A 27,091-nucleotide genomic window follows, 5' to 3' on the forward strand; every position below is an offset into this window, starting at 1 on the left:
GGGACCTGAACTTCCACTTCAAGAACAACAACGACGCCAACTCCACCGCTCTGATCGACAACCTCGGACTCAAACAGCTCGTAACGACACCCACTCACGCCGCTGGACACACGCTCGACCCCATCTTCTCCGCAAGCCCCCACGTCTCCTTCAACCACACCACCGAACCACACTGGACAGACCACAGATGCGTCCACTTCACCTTCAGAAAACCCACCACACACCACCGCACCCAACAGCTACCACGCCGCTGCTGGGGCAAGGTCACCGAGGACCACCTGACTACCGCCCTTGCCCTGAGACCACCCACCGACCCAGACACCGCCGCGACCAACCTCACACAGTGGATCAACGACTGCGCCAACACCCTCGCCCCTCTTAAGACCTTTACAACCAACCACACCAACTAGAAAGCCGCCTGGTTCACCGAGGACCTCCGGATCTCCAAGCACACCTGTCGGAAGCTGGAGAAGAAATGGCTCCACAACCGAACACCAGACAACCACACAGCCCTCAAGAGCGCCACCTGCAGACATCACCAACTCATCAGGACCGCCAAGAAGACCGCCTTCAAGGACCGCCTAGACAACAACGGACACAACACCAAAGAGCTCTTCAGCATCGTGAAAGAACTCTCCAACCCCAGCTCCATCACCAACGACATCCCGCCATCTCAAGACCTGTGCGACTCCCTGGCCACCTTCTTCCACCGCAAGACATCCATGACAGCTTCAATCCCGACCCCCCCGCACCCACCACCGAGTCCACCACCCCTGCGACTACCACTCACACCAGTCGCCTGACCGTCTGGTCCAGCGTCACTGACGAAGACACCATCAAAACCATGAACTCCATCCACTCCGGATCCCCATCGGACCCCTGCCCTCACCACGTCTTCAACAAAGCCAGCGCAGCCATCGCGCCCCACCTCTGGAAAACAATCAACTGTTCCTTCGAGACAGCAACCTTCCCAGAAAGCTGGAAGCACGCCGAGATCAACGCCCTTCTGAAGAAGCCCAAGGCGGACCCCAAGGACCTCAAGAACTTCCGGCTCATCTCCCTACTCCCTTTCCCGGCAAAAGTGACCGAGAAGATTGTCAACAAACAGCTGACCCGCTACCTCGAAGTCAACAACATCCTGGACCCTTCCCAATCCGGTTTTCGCAGTAACCACAGCACCGAGACCGCCCTCATCGCCGCCACTGACAACATCCGGACCCTGATGGACAAAGGAGAAACAGCCGCCCTCATCCTCCTGGACCTATCAGCAGCCTTTGACACGGTCTGCCACCGCACCCTATCAGCACGCCTCCATGACGCCGGTATCAAAGAGAAGGCCCTGGCCTGGACCACATCCTTCCTCTCCGGCAGAACCCAGAGCGTCCGCCTCCCACCCTTCCACTCCAAAACCACCGAGATCATCTGCGGCGTCCCACAGGGATCCTCCCTCATCCCGACACTGTTCAATATCTACATGGCCCCCCTCGCCCACGTCGCACGACAACACAACCTCAACATCATCTCCTACGCCGACGACACCCAGCTGATCATATCCCTCACCGAAGATCCCCACACCGCCAAAGCTAACCTCCACCGAGGAATGAAGGCCATAGCCGACTGGATGAAGGACAGCAGACTGAAGCTGAACTCAGACAAGACGGAGGTCCTCATTCTCAGACCCAGCCCATCAGCCTGGGACGACTCTTGGTGGCCCACGTCACTAGGCACAGTCCCGCAACCCACGGACCACGCACGCAACCTGGGGGTCATCCTCGACTCCACTCTCTCCATGACCAGGCAAGTCAACGCCGTCTCCGCGTCCTGCTTCAACACCCTCCGTATGCTCCGCAGGATCTTCAAATGGATCCCCCTCGACACGAGAAAAACCGTTACCCTGGCCCTCATCACCAACAGACTCGACTACGGGAACGCCCTCTACTCAGGAATTGCAAACAAGCTCCTGAGACGACTCCAACGCATCCAGAACGCCTCGGCCCGACTCATCCTCGATGTCCCCCGCCGCAGCCACATCACACTCCACCTTAGAAGCATGCACTGGCTCCCCGTCAACAAAAGGATCACCTTCAAGCTCCTGATCCACGCACACAAAGCACTGCACAACACCGGACCCACCTACCTCAACAACTGACTCAGCTTCCACACCCCCACCCGAAGCCTCCGCTCAGCCAACCTCGCCCTCGCCACAGTCCCCCGCATCCGAAAAACCACTGCAGGCGGCAGATCCTTCTCCTACCTCACCGCCAAGACCTGGAACACTCTCCCCACCATCCTACAACAGACCCAGGACCTGCTGGCCTTCAGAAGACTCCTCAAGACCTGGCTCTTCGACCAGTAGCACCCCCCCTCCCCAGCGCCTTGAGACCCTCGGGGTATGTAGCGCGCTTTACAAATGCAGTGATTGATTGATCATGAGAACAGTGTGTAATTAGTACCTTCAGGTGAACGAGCATCAGATTTGGTTTCTGCCTTTGCCAGGAAGTCATCCCAATGTGTGTGTCTGATCCTCCTGCCGCCTGTGGGCCCGTTAATACCACAACTTCAGCTGTAGCACATCTGAAAGAGCCTGTCTCAGTTAATGATATGATAGCCATTCCAGTGGCCCAGGAAAGGGCCGCGAAAACTCTCTGAGCTTCAGTATGGCCCTTTGTTTAATCTCCTCCGCACTCAATAGTCTGGCTCAGTTTAAAAGATCCCTTAAATGTCTTAAAGGAGCCCTGCAATTCACATCTGCTTTCTGGGCTTGCTCCAACCTTTCCACCCCCCAATCATAGGAACAACTTGGAGGTAGCAAATGCAAAATATCACTTTTGTCACACAAGCTCCTTACATGCATCTCCTACATGCTCAGAAAGGTACACACATGCAACTTCCATGTCTCACGTGGTTTGGCAAAGGATCTCCCTTGTGGGCAAGGAGACTGGAATACTAATTTTAGAAGGTGGGAAAGGCTAGTAGGCAACTCTCCCTGAGAGAGCCGGATGAAAATGTCTTCCTTACCATAATAAATGGTATTGCTGAACCACTCTCAGTCCTTTACAGCTCAGCAAGCTGACATAAGTCACTCTTGGTAAGGAGGGTGTAAATGTTGTGCAATCTCAACACACTCTCCCAAGACAAAGCCCCTTCTTTCTCCAATTTCTCCATCCTAACTGATTATGAAATTTGTTATCAGTGCAGGTGCATGGTCCTTTCCCTGTCTGCTGATAAGTTAATGCTGCCTTTACTGAGCACCTTTATGTTGGGGATCAACATGTAATGGACTGAACGCTTCAATTAATGTAACCCACAGCCAATTTCTGTGGGCGTTGCGTTTTTTGCTCACTGTGCCGTTAGAGACGGAGACCAACCACATAGAAATCAGTCTTGGGTCTTCGCCCAAAAGGGACAGTCCAATTAAAGTATTTGTACTACTTACCGGAAAGAAGGAATGGGAGCACAGACAGATTCAAGTGTGTTGCTACCTTTTTCACCACATTGGTGAAGTGCAGGTTAAATCCCAAGCAGTGTTTTAGAAAGTTACCCTGTAGTGAAAGGCACATGCTAACTCTGTAGAATTGGTGCAGTTTCTTACCCTTACCGTACTTGGTAGCCCAATTCAGTGTTGATTACAAATGTGTTATATATTTATACTAAGTCTAAGCTATTCTGTGATCAATAAAGCCCAGCATTGACCACATTGTTAGCACAACCCACTCAGTCAAGGCAAAAGGGTGGGGGAGTAACTATTCTGATTAAAAGAAGAGCAACACATTGAAATTACGAAATCTGATTCTAATAAATATGTGGTGCTAGAAAGCAGGACGAACACGGTATCTGCTACCTACTTCCCAAATTGTGGCTTAGATATTGTTTATAAAATGTTCATGGAATAGGTAGCTGAATTATCTCCTATGTACAATACAATAGAACTTCAGTATAGCAGTTGGCTTTAGGCAGCTACACTTAGAAGGGCAAGTAGCAGCAAGCTACACTTTCCTAGTAAGTGGGAAGCAAACGACTATTGAAACCGGATTTTCATTTTCCTCCAAAGATGTTTTTTATTTCATTAACCACTTAAGCGTAACATTACCATTTTGTTGTACAAGCTAGAGAAAATTATTTTCTGGGAATTTCAGGTCTGCATTTCCAATTTAATACAATATAAAGTTTCCCAAAAGAATATTGTAGACATACGCCCCCATCAAGCGATGCTCATCCCAGGGCCACGACATACGCTGTTTACGTGTGTACGGCTGAATGAACATGCCTATACTTTGTAAGTGACTGAAACAGTAGCTCACTAGTCGTCATACTGGTGATTTCAGTGCCCTTTACTATAGAGAAGCAGGCTGCCAGTACATACTCCAGGGTTTATAGGAGTTTGTCATATGAGGGATACACTAAGTGGTCCGATAGTACACTACATTGTGTTGAATGTTTACGCCCAGTATGTTTTTATATTGGGGTGTGTATCTTTTATCAGCGGTATCATAACAGTTATAGATTTTTGGTCCAGTACTATTCTAATGCAGACAAACGTGTGCGAGATCAGTACCTTTTGTAATTTATTCAGCTTTTCTCCCCCTTGACTGGGAATCCCCAGTGAATTTATGTATCTTTTTGCCTGTTTCTCTCCAGGACGTCTATTTGTTCCTCTTCGCATTACATTCATCCTCCAGACCGGTAGTCCCTGGGAACCAACTTTAAGTGTTCCCTGGCAGAGAACCTTTACCACGATGAATGCCCACCATTTGTAATCTTAAGAAGAATTCTTGCAACATTCATGCCACTAATGTTTGACATTATTTTGTTGTACATAGCTCCAGTTATGTCACACAAGATATAGTAAAATAATGCAGGCTAATCCCATAAACAAATGCAGTAAAAATACAAAATAAATCTGGCCTTTACTAGGGAAAATGGGATTCTTCACAGCTTTTCGTATTGCTTTCGTTCCTCAAAATTGAATGTCTCAGGGTTACAGTTTCTTCGTTTTTACTTCCAAACATTGTCCAGCTTGTAACACATAAATACCACCAGCACCTGAAGCCTCTAAGATACAGACTGATGTATGAAGAGAATTTAAAGACAATATCAATAATAAAAATGTATTAAAACTTTCAGAGTACCCTATTTGGTGTGAAGTGATTTAGGTTTTGGCGGATACCACGTTGTTGCATGTATAAATATCTCCTGAAGTCCACAATCCGCCACATTCAGCATCTGTGATCTGCTTTAGCTCTGAGGTCACGAATAATACACCTCTTCACCTGTATATTATTTCTGAACATATGATGTCTGCAAACAAATGAAAACTGTTTGTTTTTAAAGTGACTTGTGAGCCTGAAGCAGTGGTGCTAATGGAACAATAGCTAAATAAGGTCTGCAAACATCTAGATACGTCTGAATAATGTTATTTAATGTAAAAATAAATCATGGTTATTTGATAAGTAAATAGCCATAATTATGTTATGTTTGTTTTCATTAGGAAGCAGATTGGCCAGTGCCTTGAAAAGTGAAAATGCTGCAAAAAGGTACAGTGATAAAATGAAATACCAGATAATTAAGGGCCAGATGTAGCAAAGAGTTTTACCCATTCTGTCCTTATAGGAAAATGTGTTCGTACATATGGCCCTAAATGTTTTCTATTAATTTTATAATTTCCTTTATCAGAATTGCATCTGGTCACCAAGAGGTTCAGTCCCCCTTAGTGGTGCCCAAGCACCAAGCTTGCACTCGACGCTTTCATGTATTTGTTAACATGAAGAAATTAGATAGCAACAGAAAGATATAATAATTGTTAACAATATGAACAAAAACAAGAAAGTCCCTGGAGCAAAACAAAATCCAGGATTTTAATAATTGACCATGACACCCGAATGCCACGTTTGTTGTTATTTCACTTCATGTAAGTATCCCTAAATGACGTGTTCTGAAATGACTCACTAAACGTCTTACTTTTGAGGTCTTGGCTGAAGGCAGGTTTAGCTTACTTATTGACTAGACCTATTGTTTCCTATATATTGAGAGTGAGTTTGGCCCAGGCCCCTACTCAGTATGGGATGGCTTTGATGTTTTGTCGGTCTCCTCTTGGTTCAAAGGGCCCCCCCCCCCTCTTGGATTGCTCCCTTTCAGTTTTTATTTCCTGATTGTTAGACTCCTTCCACTACCTATGTTGCTTTCTTCTTTTTGTTTATGAACTCCAAGGGAGTGCACATGTTTTCTTGCTTTCCTGCCAGTCTGCTTCCCCTTAATTCTGTCCCTATGACCCCTCTCGCTTTCCATGTTGCTTTGCTTCCCCCAGATTCTGCGTTGCTTCCTGTACCCCGGCCTACCCTGCTTTTTCTCAAATATGCTTCTCTCATGCTTCTTTTAAAAATATATTATTCATTTATTTATTTTTGCTCGCACTGTTGTTTAGTCTGGCATCCTTCTTAAAATGGGTTTTTGCCCATATCAAGACTTCCACCCACAAGTGGCCCTGCGAATTGGGAAGAAAGTAAATGATTTGTATTATATGAACAGCCACAGCGGCTATGTTACAAAAAAAGTTTTGGCAAAGCCCATAGTTTTCACTATGGAGATCTGTTAATTTGGCAATGCGTGCCTTATATTGTTACATGCCTTGCATTTTCATTCTTGTCTTGGAATGGGAGCAACATTTGTTGACTCTGTTTTGTTGGGTGGAGGCCAGTGTCAGAAGTTCATTTGATCATAGAAGAGCTGTCCTGAAATTAAATAAAACCATTTTCTAACAGGTACGTGCCTCTGAAAGGAATGTCTGGATGCAGGAGAATCAGCTTCTGTGCAGTCTTAAAAGGTGACTGTCTCTTTTCCATTCTAATCAAACTCCCACAGACAATCACAGGGCTGTTAGGAAATATTCCCACCACTGTATGTGTCAAACCAATTCTTGGCACAACATAATGCTAATTCACCAAAAGATATATAGTTTTGCAGGAGTCATAAGCTATACTAGTGTTGAAACTCCATTTTATCCGCACAGTACTATTAGCACCTGATTTCCTGGTCCATAAAGCAAAGTAAAACCATCATTTTTCCCAACATATCACCTCAGATCGATGCTAGCCATTTGCTAATGAGCGTTGGTTCTACTCCAATAGGAACAGTCCACCTCGAACTACCATACCTGGTAATTTCTGAACTGGAATGCAAGCAGCCCAAGACTTATTTCAGTCTATCTCCGCCTTCTCAGTCTAGTGCACTTGGTTCCATTGGCACAGTAAGCACGAGCCTCCTGTCTGGGCAATTAGGGCATCCCCAAAATGTTACTTGACAATTATTTACCTAAAGAAAGATAAATTACAGTTGATTGAGGAGGTTTGATGAGTGGAAAAAAGGGAAAGTGAATTCCTGTTTTCGAATGATAAATCTGAAGAAATGTGTGGGAGGACTTTTATTAATTAATGGCTGTCTAACCCTGTGCCCCTGGTTCTGAGGGTTTGCTCTCTTTTGTTCACTGTAAATAGTCTATTGTTCCATCTTTTTGATATAAGATTCAATTTGTGGGCCACTTCTCACTAGCACCGTATGTTCATTTTGTTCACGGAGCAGATGATTTATTCATTTAGTTTGTTTAAATGTCCAACCCACTATAATAGCGTGAACATACATCAGATTCTGTATATTGATACTATGCGGTCATGTTGTTTTCTTTTGTGTATTTCTGTGCCCTTTACATTTATTGTCATACTGATCCACTTCTGGTATCTGACTAATGTTTCAAATGATGTACTTTAAAGTAAACTCTTGTGAGAAAAGGCCTCTTTTTGACATGGTTAGCCCACACTTTTTGCCTGATGTATGATGTAGCCTACAAATTGTAGTGCCCAGGGCCATGTAACCAGATTCCATGGACCAGGGCTCTTTCCCTAAAACTGTTGTGATGCATTGGCACAATTGTATACATATTTAGCTGCCACTATAAGTCCCTAGTAAAAGTTACTTAGGTACCCTGGTCATTGGGTACTAAAGGTAGGCCCCTGAGGGCAGCAGCACTAATTGTGCCACCGTCTAGGGCCATGCATCGAGATGCACCCAGCACTGCCGTTGCAGGCTGGGGGTCCTGGTGCACACCTAAAACACAAACTCGACATGGCACACTGCCTGTGTGCCCTGTCCACCATATACACCATACACTATGGAAAAGACATCCCCCTGGTATGCCTTCCAGGCCTAAGGCAGGGTGCACCACATTATATGTGAGGGCATAGCTGCATGAGCAATATGTCCCCACTGTGTCCTTGCCAAACCTTGGACATAGTGAGTGAACAGAGCAGCCATTTTAATACCTAGACTGGTCAACCCGAGTTTCCCAGCTAGATGATGGCCACTCTGAACTCTGGGTTGTTCGATATCAAACAACTCGGAATGATATATCCAAACTGGTACTAGTATTTAATTTATCCCTAAATGTACCCCGGGGTCACCTTAGAGGTTCCCCCTGCAAAGACTAGCTACCCTGGCATGGTTGCTGACTGGTCCTATCCAGCCTGCCACCTCCAGGAACCCAATCTACAAACCTTTGGGAAGAGATCTGTCTAGTTTGTAGAACAATGCCCTTTCTGGGTGAAGGTGCTAACACCCTGTCCCTCAGGAATGTGCACTGCCCTGGCGGCGAGCTTCAAAGAGCTAACCTCCTTTGAAACATGACCCCCAGGCCTGCTGTTAGCAGCAGATGGTCACGCCATTTGAAAACCCCCACGTTTGGTGGGAGCAAAGGCGGGAAACTACACAAAGAGTAGGAGGAGTGGCCCCACCTGGCATGTACCACCCCTAAGTTGTTGCCTTCGAGGTGGACACTCCATTTCGTTTTCCTACATCTTGGATGGAAGGAAAATAGCCAATCAGGGATAGGGAAGTGACCCTTCCCACAGGAAGTGGTCACTGTAGTGGGTGTAGCCACCCAAAGGTAGGTGTCCTATTGGACACTACCAGGTTCCCCAAACCAATTCAGTATTTAGTGGGCACCCCTAGACCAGGTAATGAGATTCGACAGACAAAAGAAGACCAGCACTAAGAATATCCAAGGCATGAGAACTGTGGACTTTCTGCATGAAGAAAAAGCACCAAACCCTGGCTGCTGCACCCAGGACCTGACAATCGCCGCTGAGGATCTGCTGGACAACTGGAAAAACTCAAAAGAACCCCAGAGGACCTCCAGGCTTCCAAAATCGCCCAAGAACTCTCGCCAGATTGGAGGTACCACTCTACACCAGCTAAGTAACCTGCAAGCCAGTGAGGGTCACCTCACTGACCAGCTTCTAACTCCCGAACCGGAAGCCACATCGACACACCAATGACCGCGAGGACAAACCTTGGAAGTGTGCCAAGTTTGGTGGCACTTCACCCTCCAGTAGTCAAACCCTACCAATACCCTGGGTATTGGTCAGCTAACGTTGGACACCAAGAAAACCAGCCTGCCTGGGGCTGAAAAGGAACCAGGAGGATTCCCTAGCAGAGGGACTTCAGGTACACCTCGGACCTCTTGCCAGAATGCCCCCTTTGTCCTGCAAACAATCCTTAAACCAACTTACCTCAGCTCCAAAGGGCATCCATGCGCGCAGCTCCTGGTTCACAGATTCCCTCTGCACCTGGCCGCCTTGTGCCCTGCATCGAAGAACCTGCTGGATCCTAAGGGTCTCCCACCCCTTGCAACCTCAACACTCCAAGGTGACCCCAAGGAATAATTTTTAATCTTACCTGTGCAGTGCTTTTACAAGTGGTCCCCCATAGTGACCCTGCACCAGCTCCAGAGTCCTTTCATCACTGCTCCTGCCGGAACCGGGAACTGCCTGAACATCTCCAGCTGGCAAAGTGTGCCTACTGAACAACCGCGACCAACTTGCAAAAGAAGAACTTGTACAATTTTATATGTATTTTTAAAAGTGATCTTCCATTGATTCCTATGGTAAGTAATTATGCACAAAATACTATTTTTATTAAACTTCAAAAATTCATTTCTGAAAAAGTACTTAACCAATTTTGATAATCTTGGTCTTAAAATTACATAAAAATCCAAAGTATGTTTATAAATTGGTCGTGAGTTATTCTTTTGAGTGTGAGTATAACAAATGCTTTGCATTTCTCCAAGATTGGCCTAACTCATCCAAGCTACCTTAAAAATTAGAGCATTAGATGATCTAGTCTTTACCCCTGTAAACCAACGTCTGGTTGCCTGGACCCCCTGTACAGTGTGCCTAGCTTTGCACACTACATAGAGAGCCAGCCTCCTACACCTCTTTGGCCATTGTTGCCTTTAACTATGATTATCCCTGACCAAATTGGTCTAAAGATAGCTCTTGTGGTTTTTATGTGATCTTGCATACAAAAATCACACAAATTATTTTTTTTCACTCTCCCATTTCGTTTTTCTGTGTAGCCCCTGCAAGAAGGAAGAACTAATCAATCATTGACTTTCTCACCAACGGCTAGCTACGGTTGTGGTCATCCTGAAAGAGGACAAGCCGCCTGATGAATGTGCTTCCTACCGGCCCATTTCACTGCTGATTGCTGAAGTAAAGATTCTTACTGGGTCATCACTATGATGATTCACCTGGATCATTCTGGGTACATGTCGAATGAGGGAACAAAACTCAACTCGTATAGACTGTAAAGCTATATAGAATACATGGACGGTGTGCAAGAACTGACCATGGGGATGTCAATAGATGCAACAATGATTTTTGACACCTTGAAGTGGAAGTACATATTCAGACAGTTAAGGAGGATGGCGTTTGGAACTCAGTACAGGCAGTGGGTGGAGCTTCTGTATGAGCTACCAATGGCCAGAGTAAGGGGTTAATGTTCTTTATCAAGTCCTTTTTCACCTGGAAAGGGGGCCAGACGAGGATGCCTACTTTTATCCATGAGTTTCACTTTGGCACGGGAACCCCTTGCAACATGGCTTAGAGCAGGATCTTTAATAAGAGGTCTGCAATGGAAGGACGCATGGGTTCAAAATAATTTTGTTATATGCAGGTGAGATTCTGCTATATGTGGCACAACCTGAGTTAACTATCCCCAGAAATCTACAGGTTTTTTAAATGTTTGGAAAGTACTCCGAATACACAATAAACTAGGGTAAATCTCACCTACAGCCAATAGCGAGGCAGTATCAAACCTACCAGTGATTTGTCCATTACGAATTTTGGTGCAGGGCTTTCAGTATACTGGAATGCATGTAACTAGGGATGTGGACACCTTTCTCCACCAAAACGTGTATACTCTACTAGATAAGTTCATGAGTAACGTCTAACACAGCACAATCCTGTTACTCAGATTGACAAACAAGCAAAGTGGAGAAAAGGCTACTTTGCAGCACTGTTTTCAAACCGATTTCACAGATTACTGGCTCATACACAAACAGTAGTGTTAGTCTGGAAGGAATATACAGGATTCCTAGGATGGGAAGCTGTGCTTACCAAAGAGATACCCTTGTGGTACAGTGGTACTCTTGCAGAAGTGGGAAACCTTAAGAGATTCCTTAGATAGGACTCCAAAGGTATTAGTAAGTGATATAGGGTCATGCAATGGTATGATTTCTCTAGACACCCTCTGCCAAGAATATCAACTGAAAGATTCTGAGATTTTTAGGTATTGACAGGGGAACATGTCTTAGCATCCCTTTTTTAAAGGGGCGTGGAAATGACCAAATCCTCTTCACTGAAAGGCACATTATTAAATTAACCCCTGCATTAGAAAACTGTTAGTTGATTTGCAAGAAAATAATTGTAGGACGTTGGCTCTGAATATACTATCTCAAAAGGAGAGCTCGTGTGCACAGAGTCCAAGGGTTCCCCTTAGAGGTTGATAGTGGCAAAATTAGATAATGCTAATGATCTATTTTGTGGTAGTGTGGTAGAGCAGTAGGCTTATCAGAGGGTAGTGTTAAGCATTTGTTGTACACACCCAGGCAAGAATGTGTACTTAAATACAATAAATGAGAACCCCACACTCAAAGACTTAACTCCAGGCCAATAGGTTTTTATATAGAAAAATAATATTTTCTTTATTTTAAAACCATAAGATTCTGAATTTAGGTAAGTACATAAATTGTAAGGTACTTTACAGAGGTAAGTAAGTATGAAACTTTGAATTAAAACAGTAAGATACACAGTTTTGGCAAAAATGGTAATAAGCTATTTTAAAAGTGGACACTTCAACAGTTCCTGGGGGAAGTAAGTATTGGTTAGTTTCTCAGGTAAGTAAAGCACTTACAAGTTCAGTCTCCTGGGCACAGGCAGCCCACCGTTGGGGGTTCAAGTCAACTTCAAACACCCAGCACCAGCAACACAGGGCCAGTCAGGTGCAGAGGTCAAATTAGGGCCCAAATATTATAGGTGCCTATGGAGAACCGGTTCCGGTCCGCTAGCAGGTAAGTACCTGCGTCCTCGGGGAGCAGACCATGGCGGTTTTGAAGAGCACTGGGGGGGTCACAAACAGCCACACAAAACACACCCCCAGTGGCACCGGGGCGGCCGGGCGCAGTGTGCAAAGTAGGTGTTGGGTTTTGCGTTGAAAGCAATGAAGGGCTCGGGGGGGGGTCATTCTGGTAATGCAGGCAGGGCACAGGGGGGCTTCGCGGGCCAGCCACCGACAGGCTAGGATGAGGGCTGCCTGCTGGTCACTTCTGCACCAGTATTTGGTTCCTCTCGTTCCTGGGGGCTGAGGGTGCAGTGCTTGTCCAGGTGTCAGGTTCCTTTGTTACCAGGCAGTCGCGGTCAGGGGGAGCCTCTGAATCCTCTCTGCAGGCGTCGCGGTGGGGGTGCAGGGAGGTCGATTCAGGATGTCCATGTCGTTGGAGTCACCTGGGGGTCCTCTCTGCGGTGTTGGTTCCTCTGAACAAGAGCGGGGGGCGTCGGGTGCAGAGTGTGAAGACTCACACTTCCGGAGTGAGGCTGGAGTCTCTTTAAAGATGGTTTCTTTGTTGCAGTTTTTGGACAGAGCCGCGGTCCTCTGGAGGTTCTTGATCCTTTAGGTGCAGGGCAGTCCTCTGAGTCCTCAGAGGTCACTGATCCCGCTGTATGCGTCGCTGTGCAGGTTCTCTGAGTCGGGAGACAGGCCTGTAGGGCTGGGGCCAAGTCAGTTGTCGTCTCCATCGTCTCTGCGGGGCTTTCAGGTCAGCAGTCCTTTTTCTTTTTTTAGGTTGCAGGAATCTAAAATCCTGGGTTCAAGGTCACCCCTAAATACTAAATTTAGGGGTGTGTTTTGGTCTAGGGGGCAGTAGCCAATGGCTACTGTCCTTGAGAGTGGCTACACCCTCTTTGTGCCTCCTCCCTGTGGGGAGGGGGGCATATCCCTAATCCTATTGGGGGGAAACCTCCAAAGGAAGAGGGAGGATTTCCTAAGGCAGGGGTCACCTCAGCTCTGGACACCTTAGGGGCTGTACTGGCTGAAGGGTGACTCCTCCTTGTTCTTCTCATTATCTCCTCTGGACTTGCCGCCAAAAATGAGGGCTGTGTCGGGGGGGGGGGGAGAGGGGGTGGCCATATCCACTAGCTGGAGTGCCCTGGGGCATTGTAACATGAAGCCTGAGCCTTTGAGGCTCACTGCTAGGTTTTACAGTTCCTGCAGGTGGGAGGTGTGAAGCACCTCCACCCAGTGCAGGCTTTGTTTCTGGCCTCAGAGAGCACAAAGACTCTCACCCGATGGGGTCAGAAACTCGTCTCAGTGGCAGGCTTGCACAGACCAGTCAGTCCTGCACTGAAGGATTGGTTACAAATACAGGGGGCATCTCTAAGATGCCCTCTGTGTGCACTTTGTAATAAATCCAGCACTGCATCAGTGTGGGTTTATTATTCTGAGAAGTTTGATACCTTACTTCCCAGTATTCAGTGTAGCCATCATGGAGATGTGGAGTTCGTTGTGACAAACTCCCAGACCATATACTTAATATGGCCACACTGTACTTACAATGTCTAAGAATTGACTTAGACACTGTAGGGGCATATTGCTCTTGCAGCTATGGCCTCACCTGTGGTATAGTGCATCCTGCCTTAGGGTTTTAAGGCCTGCTAGAGAGGTGGCTTACCTATGCCACAAGCAGAATTTTGTGTGCATGGCACCCTGAGGGGGATGCCATGTCGACTTTGCCTTTTTCTCCCCCACCAGCACACACAATCTGCAATGGCAGTGTGCATGTGTTAGGTGAGGGGTCCCTTAGGGTGGCACAACACATGCTGCAGCCCCTAGGGACCTTCCCTGGTCACAGGGCCCTTGGTACCACTGGTACCTTTTACAAGGGACTTATCTGTGTGCCAGGGGTGTGCCAATTGTGGAAACAATGGTACATTTTTAGTGAAAGAACACTGGTGCTGGGGCCTGGTTAGCAGGTTCCTAGCACACTTCTCAGTCAAGTCAGCATCAATATCAGGCAAAAAGTGGGTAGTAACTACAACAGGGAGCCATTTTCCTACAATAATTAACTCCCTGGCCACTATGCAGAAGCTGCACACTATATGGCGGATAGATTTTGCTTCCCTTGAGGAGGAAGAGTGGAAACCTATTGCTCACTTCTTTCCTGGAACTAATTTCCAAAAAAAACTCCCATAGGAATCTAGTAGTTTGATTATCTGAAATTCGGTACAATATTTGACACTCATGATTTGGGTTGGGAGAAGAGTGGGCTTTACTCCTCTACAACATCTTGGGATCATTCATTTTAAACTCAAGTTAACTGAAGCAATGTTTAAATACCTTACATTGACAATTTGCCCTACTAGCATGCTGCTGTTTCACATTAAGCTACGCTAATTAGGTCTTTTTTATTTTTTAGACATTATCACTTTTTTCAAGAGGAAATTAAATGTAGAATCTACAGTTTGCTAAAGACAATATTTTACATTCTAAAAAAAAAAAAAAAATTTAAAAGGGGAGAGGGGCCAGGAGTCAGAGAGAAGAGGGAGAGGAAATGGCAGAAAAAAAGTGAATTCTCCATTATAGGCAGACGATGACAAAGAAAACACATTACATTAGGCTATACAACCTTGGCATTTGACAGCCTACATATAGTACAAAACACTAACTGCGTAAGGAAGTATCAGTCTGTATTATTGTGTTTCCCTGCAGCATCTATTGTTTGGAGATAATCTCTAAGTGGCTGCTATATGGTCTTAGGCCTGGAGGTAATTGGATATATAGAAGTGTAAATTTCACTAGTGGGATCACAGTATGACATATCCTGCAGCCATGTGGGTACGGTTTTGCTGCCCCAATGGAGTGCCACTTGTCGTTTAGCTAAAAGTAGTGCAATGGCAGTGAAGCGCCACGGACCAGGGGTTAGAGGCTTGGCATAACCCAGCAGGGCCATCAGAGGGTCTGGGTTTGGTGCCTGTTCTATCATGAGAGACTGTGTGAAATACATCTCCCCCCAATATGATTTGATCATTGCACAGTTCCACGACAAGTAGGTAAAATCAGCTTTGCCTATTACATTTAAGTCTGTATTGTGGTCTAATGCGGCCAAGCTTAGATAAGGCATAAGGGGTTGTGTACGCTCTGTATAGATATTTATAGTGTGGTGATTTGTGGCAATGATTATTGGAGATTATCTTAGCTTGAATACAGCAGAAATACCTGTTTTTATCCTGCATGGACTATTCCAAATCGTGTTCCGAGGCAGCTCTTGACTTCTCTTCACCAGTGGGCGCAAATCGATCAGTCAATCAGGGGATTTGTATAGCACGGTTAATCACCCGTGAAGGTTTCAAGTTGCTGGGGGAGAGTGGGGGAGGATCAGTCGAAGAGCCAGATCTTGAGGTCCTTCCTGAACTGAGAGAGGGTGGGGTATTGCCTGAGGTGGATGGGGATGGTGTTCCAGGTCTTGGTGGCGATGTGGGAGAAGGATCTTCCACCGGCTGTGGTTTTCTGGATGCGGGGGACCTTGGCGAGGGCCTGGTGGGCAGAACGGATTTGTCTGGCAGGAGTGTAGAAGGCGAGTCTGTGTTTGAGGTAGGCTGGTCCGGCATCGTGTAGGGCCTTGTAGGCGTGGGCCAGGAGCTTAAAGGTGATTTTCTTATCGATTGGCAACCAGTGTAGGTCTCTTAGGAGGGCAGAGATGTGGCTGTGTCGTGGGGTGTTCTCGATGAGCCAGGCAGAAGCGTTTTGGATGTGTTGTAGTCTTCTCCGGGTCTTGGTAGTGGTTGCAGCATAGAGAGCATTGCCGTAGTCGAGTCAGCTGCTGACAAGGGCCTTGGTGACTGTCCTTCTGGTTTCAGTGGGGATCCATTTGTAGATCTTTCGGAGCATGCTCAGGGTGTGGAAGCAGCCCGATGAGACGGTGCTCACCTGTCGGTCCATTGAGAGCGATGAGTCTAAGATGACGCCGAGGTTGCAAACGTGGTCTGTGGGGGTGGGGGCGTTTCCAGGTGCGGAGAGCCACCCAGAGTCATTCCAGGCGGAGGGTGTGGAGCCGAGGATGAGGACTTCTTTTTTGTCCGAGTTCAGTTTGAGGCAACTATCTTTCATCCAGGCGGCGACTGCTTTCATTCCTTAGTGGAAATTGTTTTTGGCGGTGATCAGGTTGTTGGTGAGGGAGACTATTAGTTGGGTGTCGTTGGCATAGGGTACAATGTTGACTGGCGATGGCTGCTAGTGGGGTTATGTAGAGGTTGAAGAGGGTGGGACTCAGCGAGGATCCTTGGGGGACGCCGCAGTTGACCTGGTGGCTTCCGAGAGAAAGGGAGGGAGTCGGACTCTCTGTGTTCTGCTGGTGAGGAACGAGGAGAGCCATCACAGTGCTAAGTCTCTGGTGCCGGCATTGTGGAGGCGGGTGCGTAGTGTGTCGTGAGAGACTGTCGAGAAGGCGGCAGACAGATCCAGGAGGATGAGGGCGACTGTTTCTCCTCGGTCAAGGAGGGTGCGGATGTCGTCTATGGCGGTGAGGAGGGCTGTCTCGGTGCTGTGGTTGTTTCTGAATCCTGACTGAGAAGGGTCCAGGATGTTGTTGGTTTCCAGGACAGCGGTGAGTTGTTTGTTGACTGCCTTCTCAATGACTTTGGCCGGAAAGGGGAGCAGGGAGATGGGCTGGTAGTTCTTTAGGTCTGTCGGGTCGGCGTGGGTTTCTTCAGTAGAGATTTGATCTCAGTGACTTTCCAACTCTCAGGGAAGGTGGCAGATTCGAAGGAGAGGTTGATGGTAGTCCGGAGTTTGGGTGCAATGATGTTGCTGGCTCTTTTGAAGATGTGGTGAGGGCAGGGGCCGGTGGGAGCTGCTGAATGGATGATTGCCATGATGTCACAGGTCTCTGTGATGATGTTCCAGCGGAGTAGGGTGGGTGGGGGGAGTGGTGATGCTTCGGTCGACGGGCTGGTGGTGAGAGTCAGCGGAGAGGGGGGCCCTGGGTGGTGAAGCTGCCGTAAATGTCTGCGATCTTGCGATGGAAGTATTTGGCGAGGTTTTTGCAGAGTTATTGCGACGGGGTGATGTCGGTGGAGTTTGGGTTGGTGAACTCTTTGATGACTGAAAAAAGTTCCTTGCTGTTGTGCACGTTTTTATTGATGCGTTGTTGCAGGGCGAGTCTCTTAGTGGTCCTAATGAGCTGGTGTTCTTGAAGTTTTCGTGACTTGCAGAGGTCTTGTCGGTGTGTCACTTCCTCTCCAGATGTCTGCAAACATGTTTTGGTTCTTTGAGTGCAGGGTGAACCAGTTTGCTTTCTTTGTTGTGCTTCTGTGGTGGGGCATTTTAAGGGGGGCGTGGGTGTTGGCGCATTCGGTGATCCATGTGTGGAGGTTGTATGGCGGTGTTGGCATCGTCCGCTTGGGGAGGGGGGTTGCGTTGAGGCTGGCGGTGATCTGGGCTTCAGTGACTTTGTTCTCATTTCTGCGGGAAAGTTGGACAGTGTGGTGTCGACCGATGGGTTTGTTGAAGGTGAAATGAATGCAGTGGTGGTCGGTCCATTGGAGTTCTGTGGTGTGGCTGACGGAGACATGGTTGCTGGCAGAGAAAATGGGGTCCAGCATGTGACCGGCAAAGTGGGTGGGTGTGGTGACAAGTTGCTTGAGTCTTAGGTTGGCTAGGTTTTTGATCAGGGTGGTGGAGTTGTTGTTTGAGTTTTCCAGGTGGAAGTTGAGGTCACCCAGTAGGATGTAGTTCTTGGATGTAAGGGCGTGGGTGGAGGTTAGGTCAGCGATGGTGTCGCAGAATGAGGGGCGGGGGGCCCAGCGGCCTAAAGATGAGGGTGCCCCACAGGGTGGTGTTAGGGTTGGTTCCATTCTGGAAGTGGACGAGTTCCATGTTGGTTGCAGAGTCTTCGGTGCTGGTGGATTGGCGTAGGGACTCTTTGTGGACGATGGCGATGCCTCCCCTGGGGCGGTTCGTGCGGTCTCTGCGGATGATCTTGTAACTGTCTGGGATGGCGATGGGCAATGTTAGGAGCCGAGGAGGGATTAAGCCATTTTTCCGTGAGGAAGGCGATGTCCGAGGATATGGTGTTGATGAGGTTCCAGAGTTCGATGGCGTGCCTGTGGATGTAGCAAGTGCTCATCAGGTTGCATCTGTGGCTGTGATCTGCTTTGTGGGTCCTCGGGGTAGGCTTGCGTGATGGAGGCTTGTGAATCTTAAGTGGCGACAGGTGAAGGGTCCCATAGTGTTGCTCGGAGATACCTTCTTGCAGTTTTTGTTGTGTCCTGGTTTAAGTGCGATGATTGCTGCTGGAGTGTAGTGGTAGCGGGTGGAAGGTCCGGGGGTCCTGGCGCTGGTCGCGGTCGGGTCGCAGACAGGGGCAGATGGGCTTGCCTTTGGTGCGTCTTTGGTACGCCAGTGGCGCGGCCATGCAGCGGCCGCCATTAAGGTGGGAGAGGGGAGGAGAGACAGCTGGGAGGTGGGATCAGGTAACAGCGCAAAAAAAAAGGGTGTGGGGCCACGGGGCAGCAGGGATAAAACACAATATAGAGGCGGGGTGGGGCCGCAGGGGCAGCAGCGGCAGGAGAGAGAGAGAGAGCGGAGTAAGGGGAGAAAGCGAGGGAGAGGGTAAGCGTGAAAAGCAAAGGGCACAACACCAAAGGAAACGGAACAGAAAGGAACAGCACACAGAGTAAAAAAGGGGAAAAAAGAGAAAAAGAGGCAGAGGGCAGCCTAGCAAAAGAGCAAAGCTCTCCCACTAGGCACCAGGGATGAGGCGCAGGTAGAAGCTTGCGGGTGAAGGAGGACCTCGAACTCCTGACAGAGGTCAGAGAAATGTCGTAGAGTCTGGACATTAATCTGCAACTGTCTGGGGTAGAAATTACTTATGTGAGGGGAGGAAATTCTTTAAGTTTCTCAGGGTATGCAGTAAGGTATCACATGGTGTGCTATGTAATTGGCAGAATACAAAGCTATCCATATGTGTGGAGCCACCCCCTTCCACCACAGTGGAACTGGGCTTCAGTATACCAATAACAAACAGATCACCCACAACATACAGCTGGTGTGAGATAAGTGAGGTCTGTTCTAAAAGTTCCAGAGTATTTGGAAGCCATGTGTTGTTTTTTGAGGGGTATATGCGGAGCATATAGGATGTCCCAACCCAAATAGTGTAGAATTTTGGACCAGGTACAACAGGTGGTAGGAAGTGTCTGTGTAGTTCAGTGGGATTCCGCAGCAGTCCCTAAGAGAGTATGAAAGAAAGGGGAAGATTGGGTACCTGAGATCTTTCGGGTTTGAGATAATGGTAACCTGCGATCCGGGGGGTGTACCAATAATATGCAAAGTGTGATTGAGCCACTAAGTAGTATAATTGTAGATGAGGAACTCCGAAGCTGCCTAGGTCATAGGGAAGTATCGGTGTGTTCCATCGGATAAGAGGTCAGCGACCAGCCCATGTAAACTGTGTTAGTAAGCCCCACAGTGTAGCAAAAAAGCTATTGGTCAGAACAATTGGAATAGTTAAAAAAAGGTATAGAAATCATGGAAGAACCACTATTTTGCTGATGGCAATGCTCCAAACCATTGCATATGGCAATTTATTCCAGCGTGCTGTCTGAGTCAATAGCTTGTCAATAGCAGGGCCATAGTTACAGCGTATCACCTCGGATCTGTCTCTAGGTAAAATAAAAATGCTTAGATTTTTGGGGGACTTCGTGCAGCATTGTAGGGGTTAGTCGAGGATGCAAGGTACAGTCGTCTCTGTCAGCAGAAATAGCTCTGATTTACTCCATTTGATTGACAAACCAGAAAAGGCCCTCTCGAATAAGGGGGAAGATTGGTATGTGGATCGCGGACAACTATCAATATTTCATCTGCATATGGCCAGTAATCGTCCATGTTGAAATTGGAGGCCACTATCTAGGTGTCGTTCTTGAAGATGTCTGATAAGGATGCCCATGGAGATAATAAATAGAAGGGGAAGAGCGGACAGCCATGTTGGGTTCCTGTTGTTAGGGGAAAAGGCTTGGAAAGTGTGCCATTTATTGTAACACTGCCAAAGGAGCTTTATATAGTAGCATAATGAGGTCTCTGAAGCCATTGGGAATTCTCAGTTTAGGTAATGTGACATGAAGGAAATGCCATTCAAGTGAGGTGAATGCTTTTTCAGCGTGTAATAAGGCAACCGCTGTATGGGAGGGGGGGGATCTGATTTATTACCCCAAAGACAGGATGAAGATTGATAGAGGTGGAGTGGTGTGGGACAAATCCAGATTGCATTGGAGAAATTGTACGATCCGTTAATAGGGAGAGGTGTGTGGCTATCACTTTGGCCAATATATTTGTCATCATGGTTTAGAAGTGATAATGTTCTATAGGAGGCGCAATGGTAGGGAGGCTTGTTGGGCTTGAGCAGTAAAATGAATATGGCTTTTTGCAGTGTGGGGGGGGAGAAGTGTTCCCATTTTGAGAGATTCAGCATAGATTTCCAACAAATGCAGCTTCAAAATGGTCTTATACGCTTTGTAGAAGTTTCCCATGAAACCATCCAGCCCAAGGGCCTTAGAGCCCCTCAGGACATTAATGGACTGGGATATTTCCTCACAGGTAGTGGGGGCAGCCAGGAAATGCTGCAGGCCAGGCTTAAGCCAAACCATGGCTATCTTGGCTAAATAGTCAGCCAGGGGTGAGTCATTTTTGCCTACACGTGAGGTATATAGTTGCCTCTAATATGTCATAAACATGTCTATACTGGTGGCGTTGTTGGTAGTGATCATGCAATCAGCCTGCAGGACACCTGTCACATATGTGGCATTGTATGACGACCGCAGGAGCTGAGCCAGTGTAAGGCCCTGCCTTTCACCTTTGCCATACCTGTGTGCTCTGGCATACTTGTCTTGATATGTCACCTCACGTGCAGCCAGGTCTCAAAATTGCTGCGTCAGCATGAATCTGTTATGTAGATGTGTGATATGTGTGGCAGACATGTCTAGCATATCAATATTGTGCACTTTCCCCTCCACTTTGGCTAGGTCATTTGTAATACTGCGGGGAACCACTGTGTGTTTAGTGATACATACTCCTCATAGGCATCGAAAGCTTCAGAGAGTAAAGAGTATTTCTGAACAGACCCAGTATTAGTCGTGACATATTCATTTATGGCATTTTGGATGTCCGTGTGGAAAACCTTGTTGTGTAATGCATTCTTGGATACACCAGTGCCTGACCAAGGGACTTTGACATGGGGTGAGCAGTGTTGCCGTTACAGGGCATCATCCGATAAGAGTGCAGAGTTTATGCGCAATGTCAGTGAGCCATAATAGAGCTTCCTGGGACAGATGCCAATTATCGATACGAGTCCAAACATTGTGTGGGCAAGAGTAAAAGGTATAATCCTTTGATTGCGGATGATGGGGGCACCACGCATCAGTGAGTTGGAAGGTGTCAAGGGGGTCAGTGAGCTCCTATAGCGAATGTGGCTTAGTGATTGTTGCTGCGCCAGTTGAGTCGAGATTAGGATGGCTTGTAATGTTGAAGCCACCGCCCATTAAGGCATAGCCAGTCTGGGATCGACCTATTAGAGCAGAGAGTTCATAGTAGAACTCTGGGGAATCAAAATTTTGGTGCATGCACATTGACCACTAATACTGTGTTAACCGCCAACATCCCTGTCACCAGTAGGTACTGCCCCTCTGGATCAGAGATGCTTCCCTGACACATGAAGGGAATACTATTATGGATTACAAAACATACTCCACGGGAATATGAATTGTAGTGGTGTGAAAAAAAGCAGTTAGAGCCCCATGGTGCAGCATATGTGGAAACAGCGGGGGTGACAAGTGGGTCTCTTGCAAAACTGCCATTTAATATTATGTCTCTTTAGGTAGAAAAGAACCTGCTTCCCCTTCCTTGAATTATTGATTGAGGCCCCTGAAGTTCCATATCATACATGGGAGAGCAAGTGTCAGGTCCCCACTAGCGTGTGGCATCATGCAGCAAAAAGTGAGTATCCTGCAGGTGTGGAGCATGTGTTTATGGAATGTCATGTAACAAAATAGTGGTGTAGCATCCATGATCAAACATAACAATACAGTAGAGCCCCTACCCCCCCCCCCAACTTCACGAGCCACAACTGGTGAATCTAAATAACCCCCAAACACATCTGGAAAACAAACAAGGTGGTATACACCTCAGAGGAGTGACAACGCTTAGGGGAGCAATGCCCACCTGTACAGTGGGTATTTGTAATGGTGGAAGCTGTCAAATTGGGCACTTCAAAAGTTAGCTATGTGCATAGTATAAAGTCCATATATGCCAGAGCAACGGGGCCTCTGCAAGTCGATCCAAACCAGGTTGAGTAGTACATACAGAGGAAGAAACATTCAAAGCAGCAGGTCATGCTAAGATCCTGATGTGGAGGCAGTTGGGGACCCAGAGGGCAGCGTGTGCCAAGGTGAAGCCGTGCTGATACTATGCTGCTTGCAGAACTGAACGGCATCGGCAGGGGTATTGAACACATAGTGTTGCCCGTCCATCTCCAGTAGCAGTCGCGCTGGATACAACATGCCACCTTTGAAGCCGTGCTTCTGAAGCGTGTTTTTCACGTCAGTGAACGTACATCACACCTCCTGGACTGCCTTTGTAAAATCTGGGAAAAGGGATGAAGTTGCGTACTAATACTGGAGTGATCCCTTTTTGCAAGCCATGCTCAGAGCCATGTGTCTATCTCTGAAGTTGAGGAGCTGAGCAATGATCGGTCGCTGAGTTGCTCCAGGTATGGGAACGCGGTCCAAATGATCTATAAGCCCTCTCAACGTCAAAGGTATCAGTGACGGGTTCCCTACCAAACAGTTCCACCACGAGTTTTTCCACCAAAATGTTAGTGGTCTCCACTATCCCTTCTATGTATATGGTATTGCGGTGGGACTGCGCCTCCAAATCCTCATTTTTAGCTGCAGTGGTTTTCAGTAGCCAGCTCCACCTGGCAGGATCACCTGGTCCACCTGAGGAAGGTTTTGAAGGCTCTGCAATCTGCAGGCCTCTCTATCAAGGCATCCAAATGCCAGATAGGGCAGGGAACTGTGGTTTACTTGGGCCACCTTGTAGGTGGAGGCCAAGTTCAGCCACTCCAACCCAAGATCCAGACCATTCTGGACTGGGTAGCTCCAAAAACCCAGACTCAAGTCAGGGCATTCCTTGGCTTGACTGGGTACTACAGGAGGTTTGTGAAGGGATATGGATCCATTGTGACAGCCCTCACTGAGCTCACCTCCAAGAAAATGCCCAAGAAAGTGAACTGGACTGTGGACTGCCAACAGGCCTTTGACACCCTGAAACAAGCAATGTGCTCAGCACCAGTTCTCAAAGCTCCAGATTATTCTAAGCAGTTCATTGTGCAGACTGATGCCTCTGAACATGGGATAGGGGCAGTTTTGTCCCAAACAACTGATGATGGCCTTGACCAGCCTGTTGCTTTCATTAGCAGGAGGTTACTCCCCAGGGAGCAGCGTTGGAGTACCATTGAGAGGGAGGCCTTTGCTGTGGTTTGGTCCCTGAAGAAGCTGAGACCATACCTCTTTGGGACTCACTTCCTAGTTCAAACTGACCACAGACCTCTCAAATGGCTGATGCAAATGAAAGGTGAAAATCCTAAACTGTTGAGGTGGTCCATCTCCCTACAGGGAATGGACTTTATAGTGGAACACAGACCTGGGACTGCCCATGCCAATGCAGATGGCCTTTCCAGGTTCTTCCACTTAGAAAATGAAGACTCTCTTGGGAAAGGTTAGTCTCATCCTCTTTCGTTTGGGGGGGGGTTGTGTAAGGAAATGCCTCCTTGGCATGGTTGCCCCCTGACTTTTTGCCTTTGCTGATACTATGTTTACAATTGAAAGTGTGCTGAGGCCTGCTAACCAGGCCCCAGCACCAGTGTTCTTTCCCTAACCTGTACTTTTGTATCCACAATTGGCAGACCCTGGCATCCAGATAAGTCCCTTGTAACTGGTACTTCTAGTACCAAGGGCCCTGATGCCAAGGAAGGTCTCTAAGGGCTGCAGCATGTCTTATGCCACCCTGGAGACCCCTCACTCAGCACAGACACACTGCTTGCCAGCTTGTGTGTGCTAGTGAGGACAAAACGAGTAAGTCGACATGGCACTCCCCTCAGGGTGCCATGCCAGCCTCTCACTGCCTATGCAGTATAGGTAAGTCACCCCTCTAGCAGGCCTTACAGCCCTAAGGCAGGGTGCACTATACCATAGGTGAGGGTACCAGTGCATGAGCATGGTACCCCTACAGTGTCTAAACAAAACCTTAGACATTGTAAGTGCAGGGTAGCCATAAGAGTATATGGTCTGGGAGTCTGTCAAACACGAACTCCACAGCACCATAATGGCTACACTGAAAACTGGGAAGTTTGGTATCAAACTTCTCAGCACAATAAATGCACACTGATGCCAGTGTACATTTTATTGTAAAATACACCACAGAGGGCACCTTAGAGGTGCCCCCTGAAACTTAACCGACTATCTGTGTAGGCTGACTAGTTTTAGCAGCCTGCCACAAACCGAGACATGTTGCTGGCCCCATGGGGAGAGTGCCTTTGTCACTCTGAGGCCAGTAACAAAGCCTGCACTGGGTGGAGATGCTAACACCTCTCCCAGGCAGGAATTGTCACACCTGGCGGTGAGCCTCAAAGGCTCACCTCCTTTGTGCCAACCCAGCAGGACACTCCAGCTCGTGGAGTTGCCCGCCCCCTCCGGCCAGGCCCCACTTTTGGCGGCAAGGCCGGAGAAAATAATGAGAATAACAAGGAGGAGTCACTGGCCAGTCAGGACAGCCCCTAAGGTGTCCTGAGCTGAGGTGACTCTAACTTTTAGAAATCCTCCATCTTGCAGATGGAGGATTCCCCCAATAGGATTAGGGATGTGACCCCCTCCCCTTGGGAGGAGGCACAAAGAGGGTGTACCCACCCTCAGGGCTAGTGGCCATTGGCTACTAACCCCCCAGACCTAAACACGCCCTTAAATTTAGTATTTAAGGGCTACCCTGAACCCTAGAAAATTAGATTCCTGCAACTACAAGAAGAAGGACTGCCTAGCTGAAAACCCCTGCAGAGGAAGACCAGAAGACGACAACTGCCTTGGCTCCAGAAACTCACCGGCCTGTCTCCTGCCTTCCAAAGATCCTGCTCCAGCGACGCCTTCCAAAGGGACCAGCGACCTCGACATCCTCTGAGGACTGCCCCTGCTTCGAAAAGACAAGAAACTCCCGAGGACAGCGGACCTGCTCCAAGAAAAGCTGCAACTTTGTTTCCAGCAGCTTTAAAGAACCCTGCAAGCTCCCCGCAAGAAGCGTGAGACTTGCAACACTGCACCCGGCGACCCCGACTCGGCTGGTGGCGATCCAACACCTCAGGAGGGACCCCAGGACTACTCTGATACTGTGAGTACCAAAACCTGTCCCCCCTGAGCCCCCACAGCGCCGCCTGCAGAGGGAATCCCGAGGCTTCCCCTGACCGCGACTCTTTGAACCTAAAGTCCCGACGCCTGGGAGAGACCCTGCACCCGCAGCCCCCAGGACCTGAAGGACCGGACTTTCACTGGAGAAGTGACCCCCAGGAGTCCCTCTCCCTTGCCCAAGTGGAGGTTTCCCCGAGGAATCCCCCCCTTGCCTGCCTGCAGCGCTGAAGCGATCCCGAGATCTCTCATAGACTAACATTGCGAACCCGACGCTTGTTTCTACACTGCACCCGGCCGCCCCCGCGCCGCTGAGGGTGAAATTTCTGTGTGGACCTGTGTCCCCCCCGGTGCCCTACAAAACCCCCCTGGTCTGCCCTCCGAAGACGCGGGTACTTACCTGCAAGCAGACCGGAACCGGGGCACTCCCTTCTCTCCATTCTAGCCTATGTGTTTTGGGCACCACTTGGAACTCTGCACCTGACCGGCCCTGAGCTGCTGGTGTGGTGACTTTGGGGTTGCTCTGAACCCCCAACGGTGGGCTACCTTGGACCAAGAACTGAACCCTGTAAGTGTCCTACTTACCTGGTAAAACTAACAAAAACTTACCTCCCCCAGGAACTGTGAAAATTGCACGAAGTGTCCACTTTTAAAACAGCTATTTGTCAATAACTTGAAAAGTATACATGCAATTTTGATGATTTGAAGTTCCTAAAGTACTTACCTGCAATACCTTTCGAATGAGCTATTACATGTAGAATTTGAACCTGTGGTTCTTAAAATAAACTAAGAAAAGATATTTTTCTATATAAAACCTATTGGCTGGATTTGTCTCTGAGTGTGTGTACCTCATTTATTGTCTATGTGTATGTACAACAAATGCTTAACACTACTCCTTGGATAAGCCTACTGCTCGACCACACTACCACAAAATAGAGCATTAGTATTATCTATTTTTTACCACTATTTTACCTCTAAGGGGAACCCTTGGACTCTGTGCATGCTATTCCTTACTTTGAAATAGCACATACAGAGCCAACTTCCTACACCGCTCTACTTTTTCAGAGTGCTTCAGGTCATCCATGTTTTCATCCTCGATCTCTGATCTTCTGCGCTGTGTGCTGTAGTGTCAATTAAGATGCTCATTCATGCAGTCTAAGTGTGTAGCACCGCGGGCCGCCGGGCCGCGGCCCGTGTTGGAGGTCGCGGGGCCCGCAGCGGCCCTTTTCTTCGACCGCGTGCTGTTCTTTTGCTGCGGCGAGGCTGGAGGC

General features: G+C 48.0%; 1 protein-coding gene across 5 annotated transcripts in view; it reads left to right on the top strand.

The window, feature by feature from the left end:
* Positions 1-27,091, top strand: part of RPAP2 (RNA polymerase II associated protein 2) — a 419,624-nt gene that overhangs the window by 20,236 nt on the left and 372,297 nt on the right. For 3 of the 5 annotated variants that reach the window (XM_069232353.1, XM_069232357.1, XM_069232355.1), the window contains exon 2: positions 5,489-5,534. The exons of 1 other annotated variant lie outside the window; for it this stretch is intronic. In XM_069232353.1, the coding sequence (XP_069088454.1) occupies positions 5,489-5,534 (46 nt within the window). Of the gene's footprint in view, positions 1-5,488; positions 5,535-22,246; positions 22,366-27,091 lie in introns of all 5 variants that reach the window. One more of the 5 variants, XM_069232354.1, reaches the window with a different exon arrangement.

The sequence above is a fragment of the Pleurodeles waltl genome, chromosome 4_2, assembly GCF_031143425.1.
Source record: "Pleurodeles waltl isolate 20211129_DDA chromosome 4_2, aPleWal1.hap1.20221129, whole genome shotgun sequence".
In the NCBI taxonomy this organism is placed as follows: domain Eukaryota; kingdom Metazoa; phylum Chordata; class Amphibia; order Caudata; family Salamandridae; genus Pleurodeles; species Pleurodeles waltl.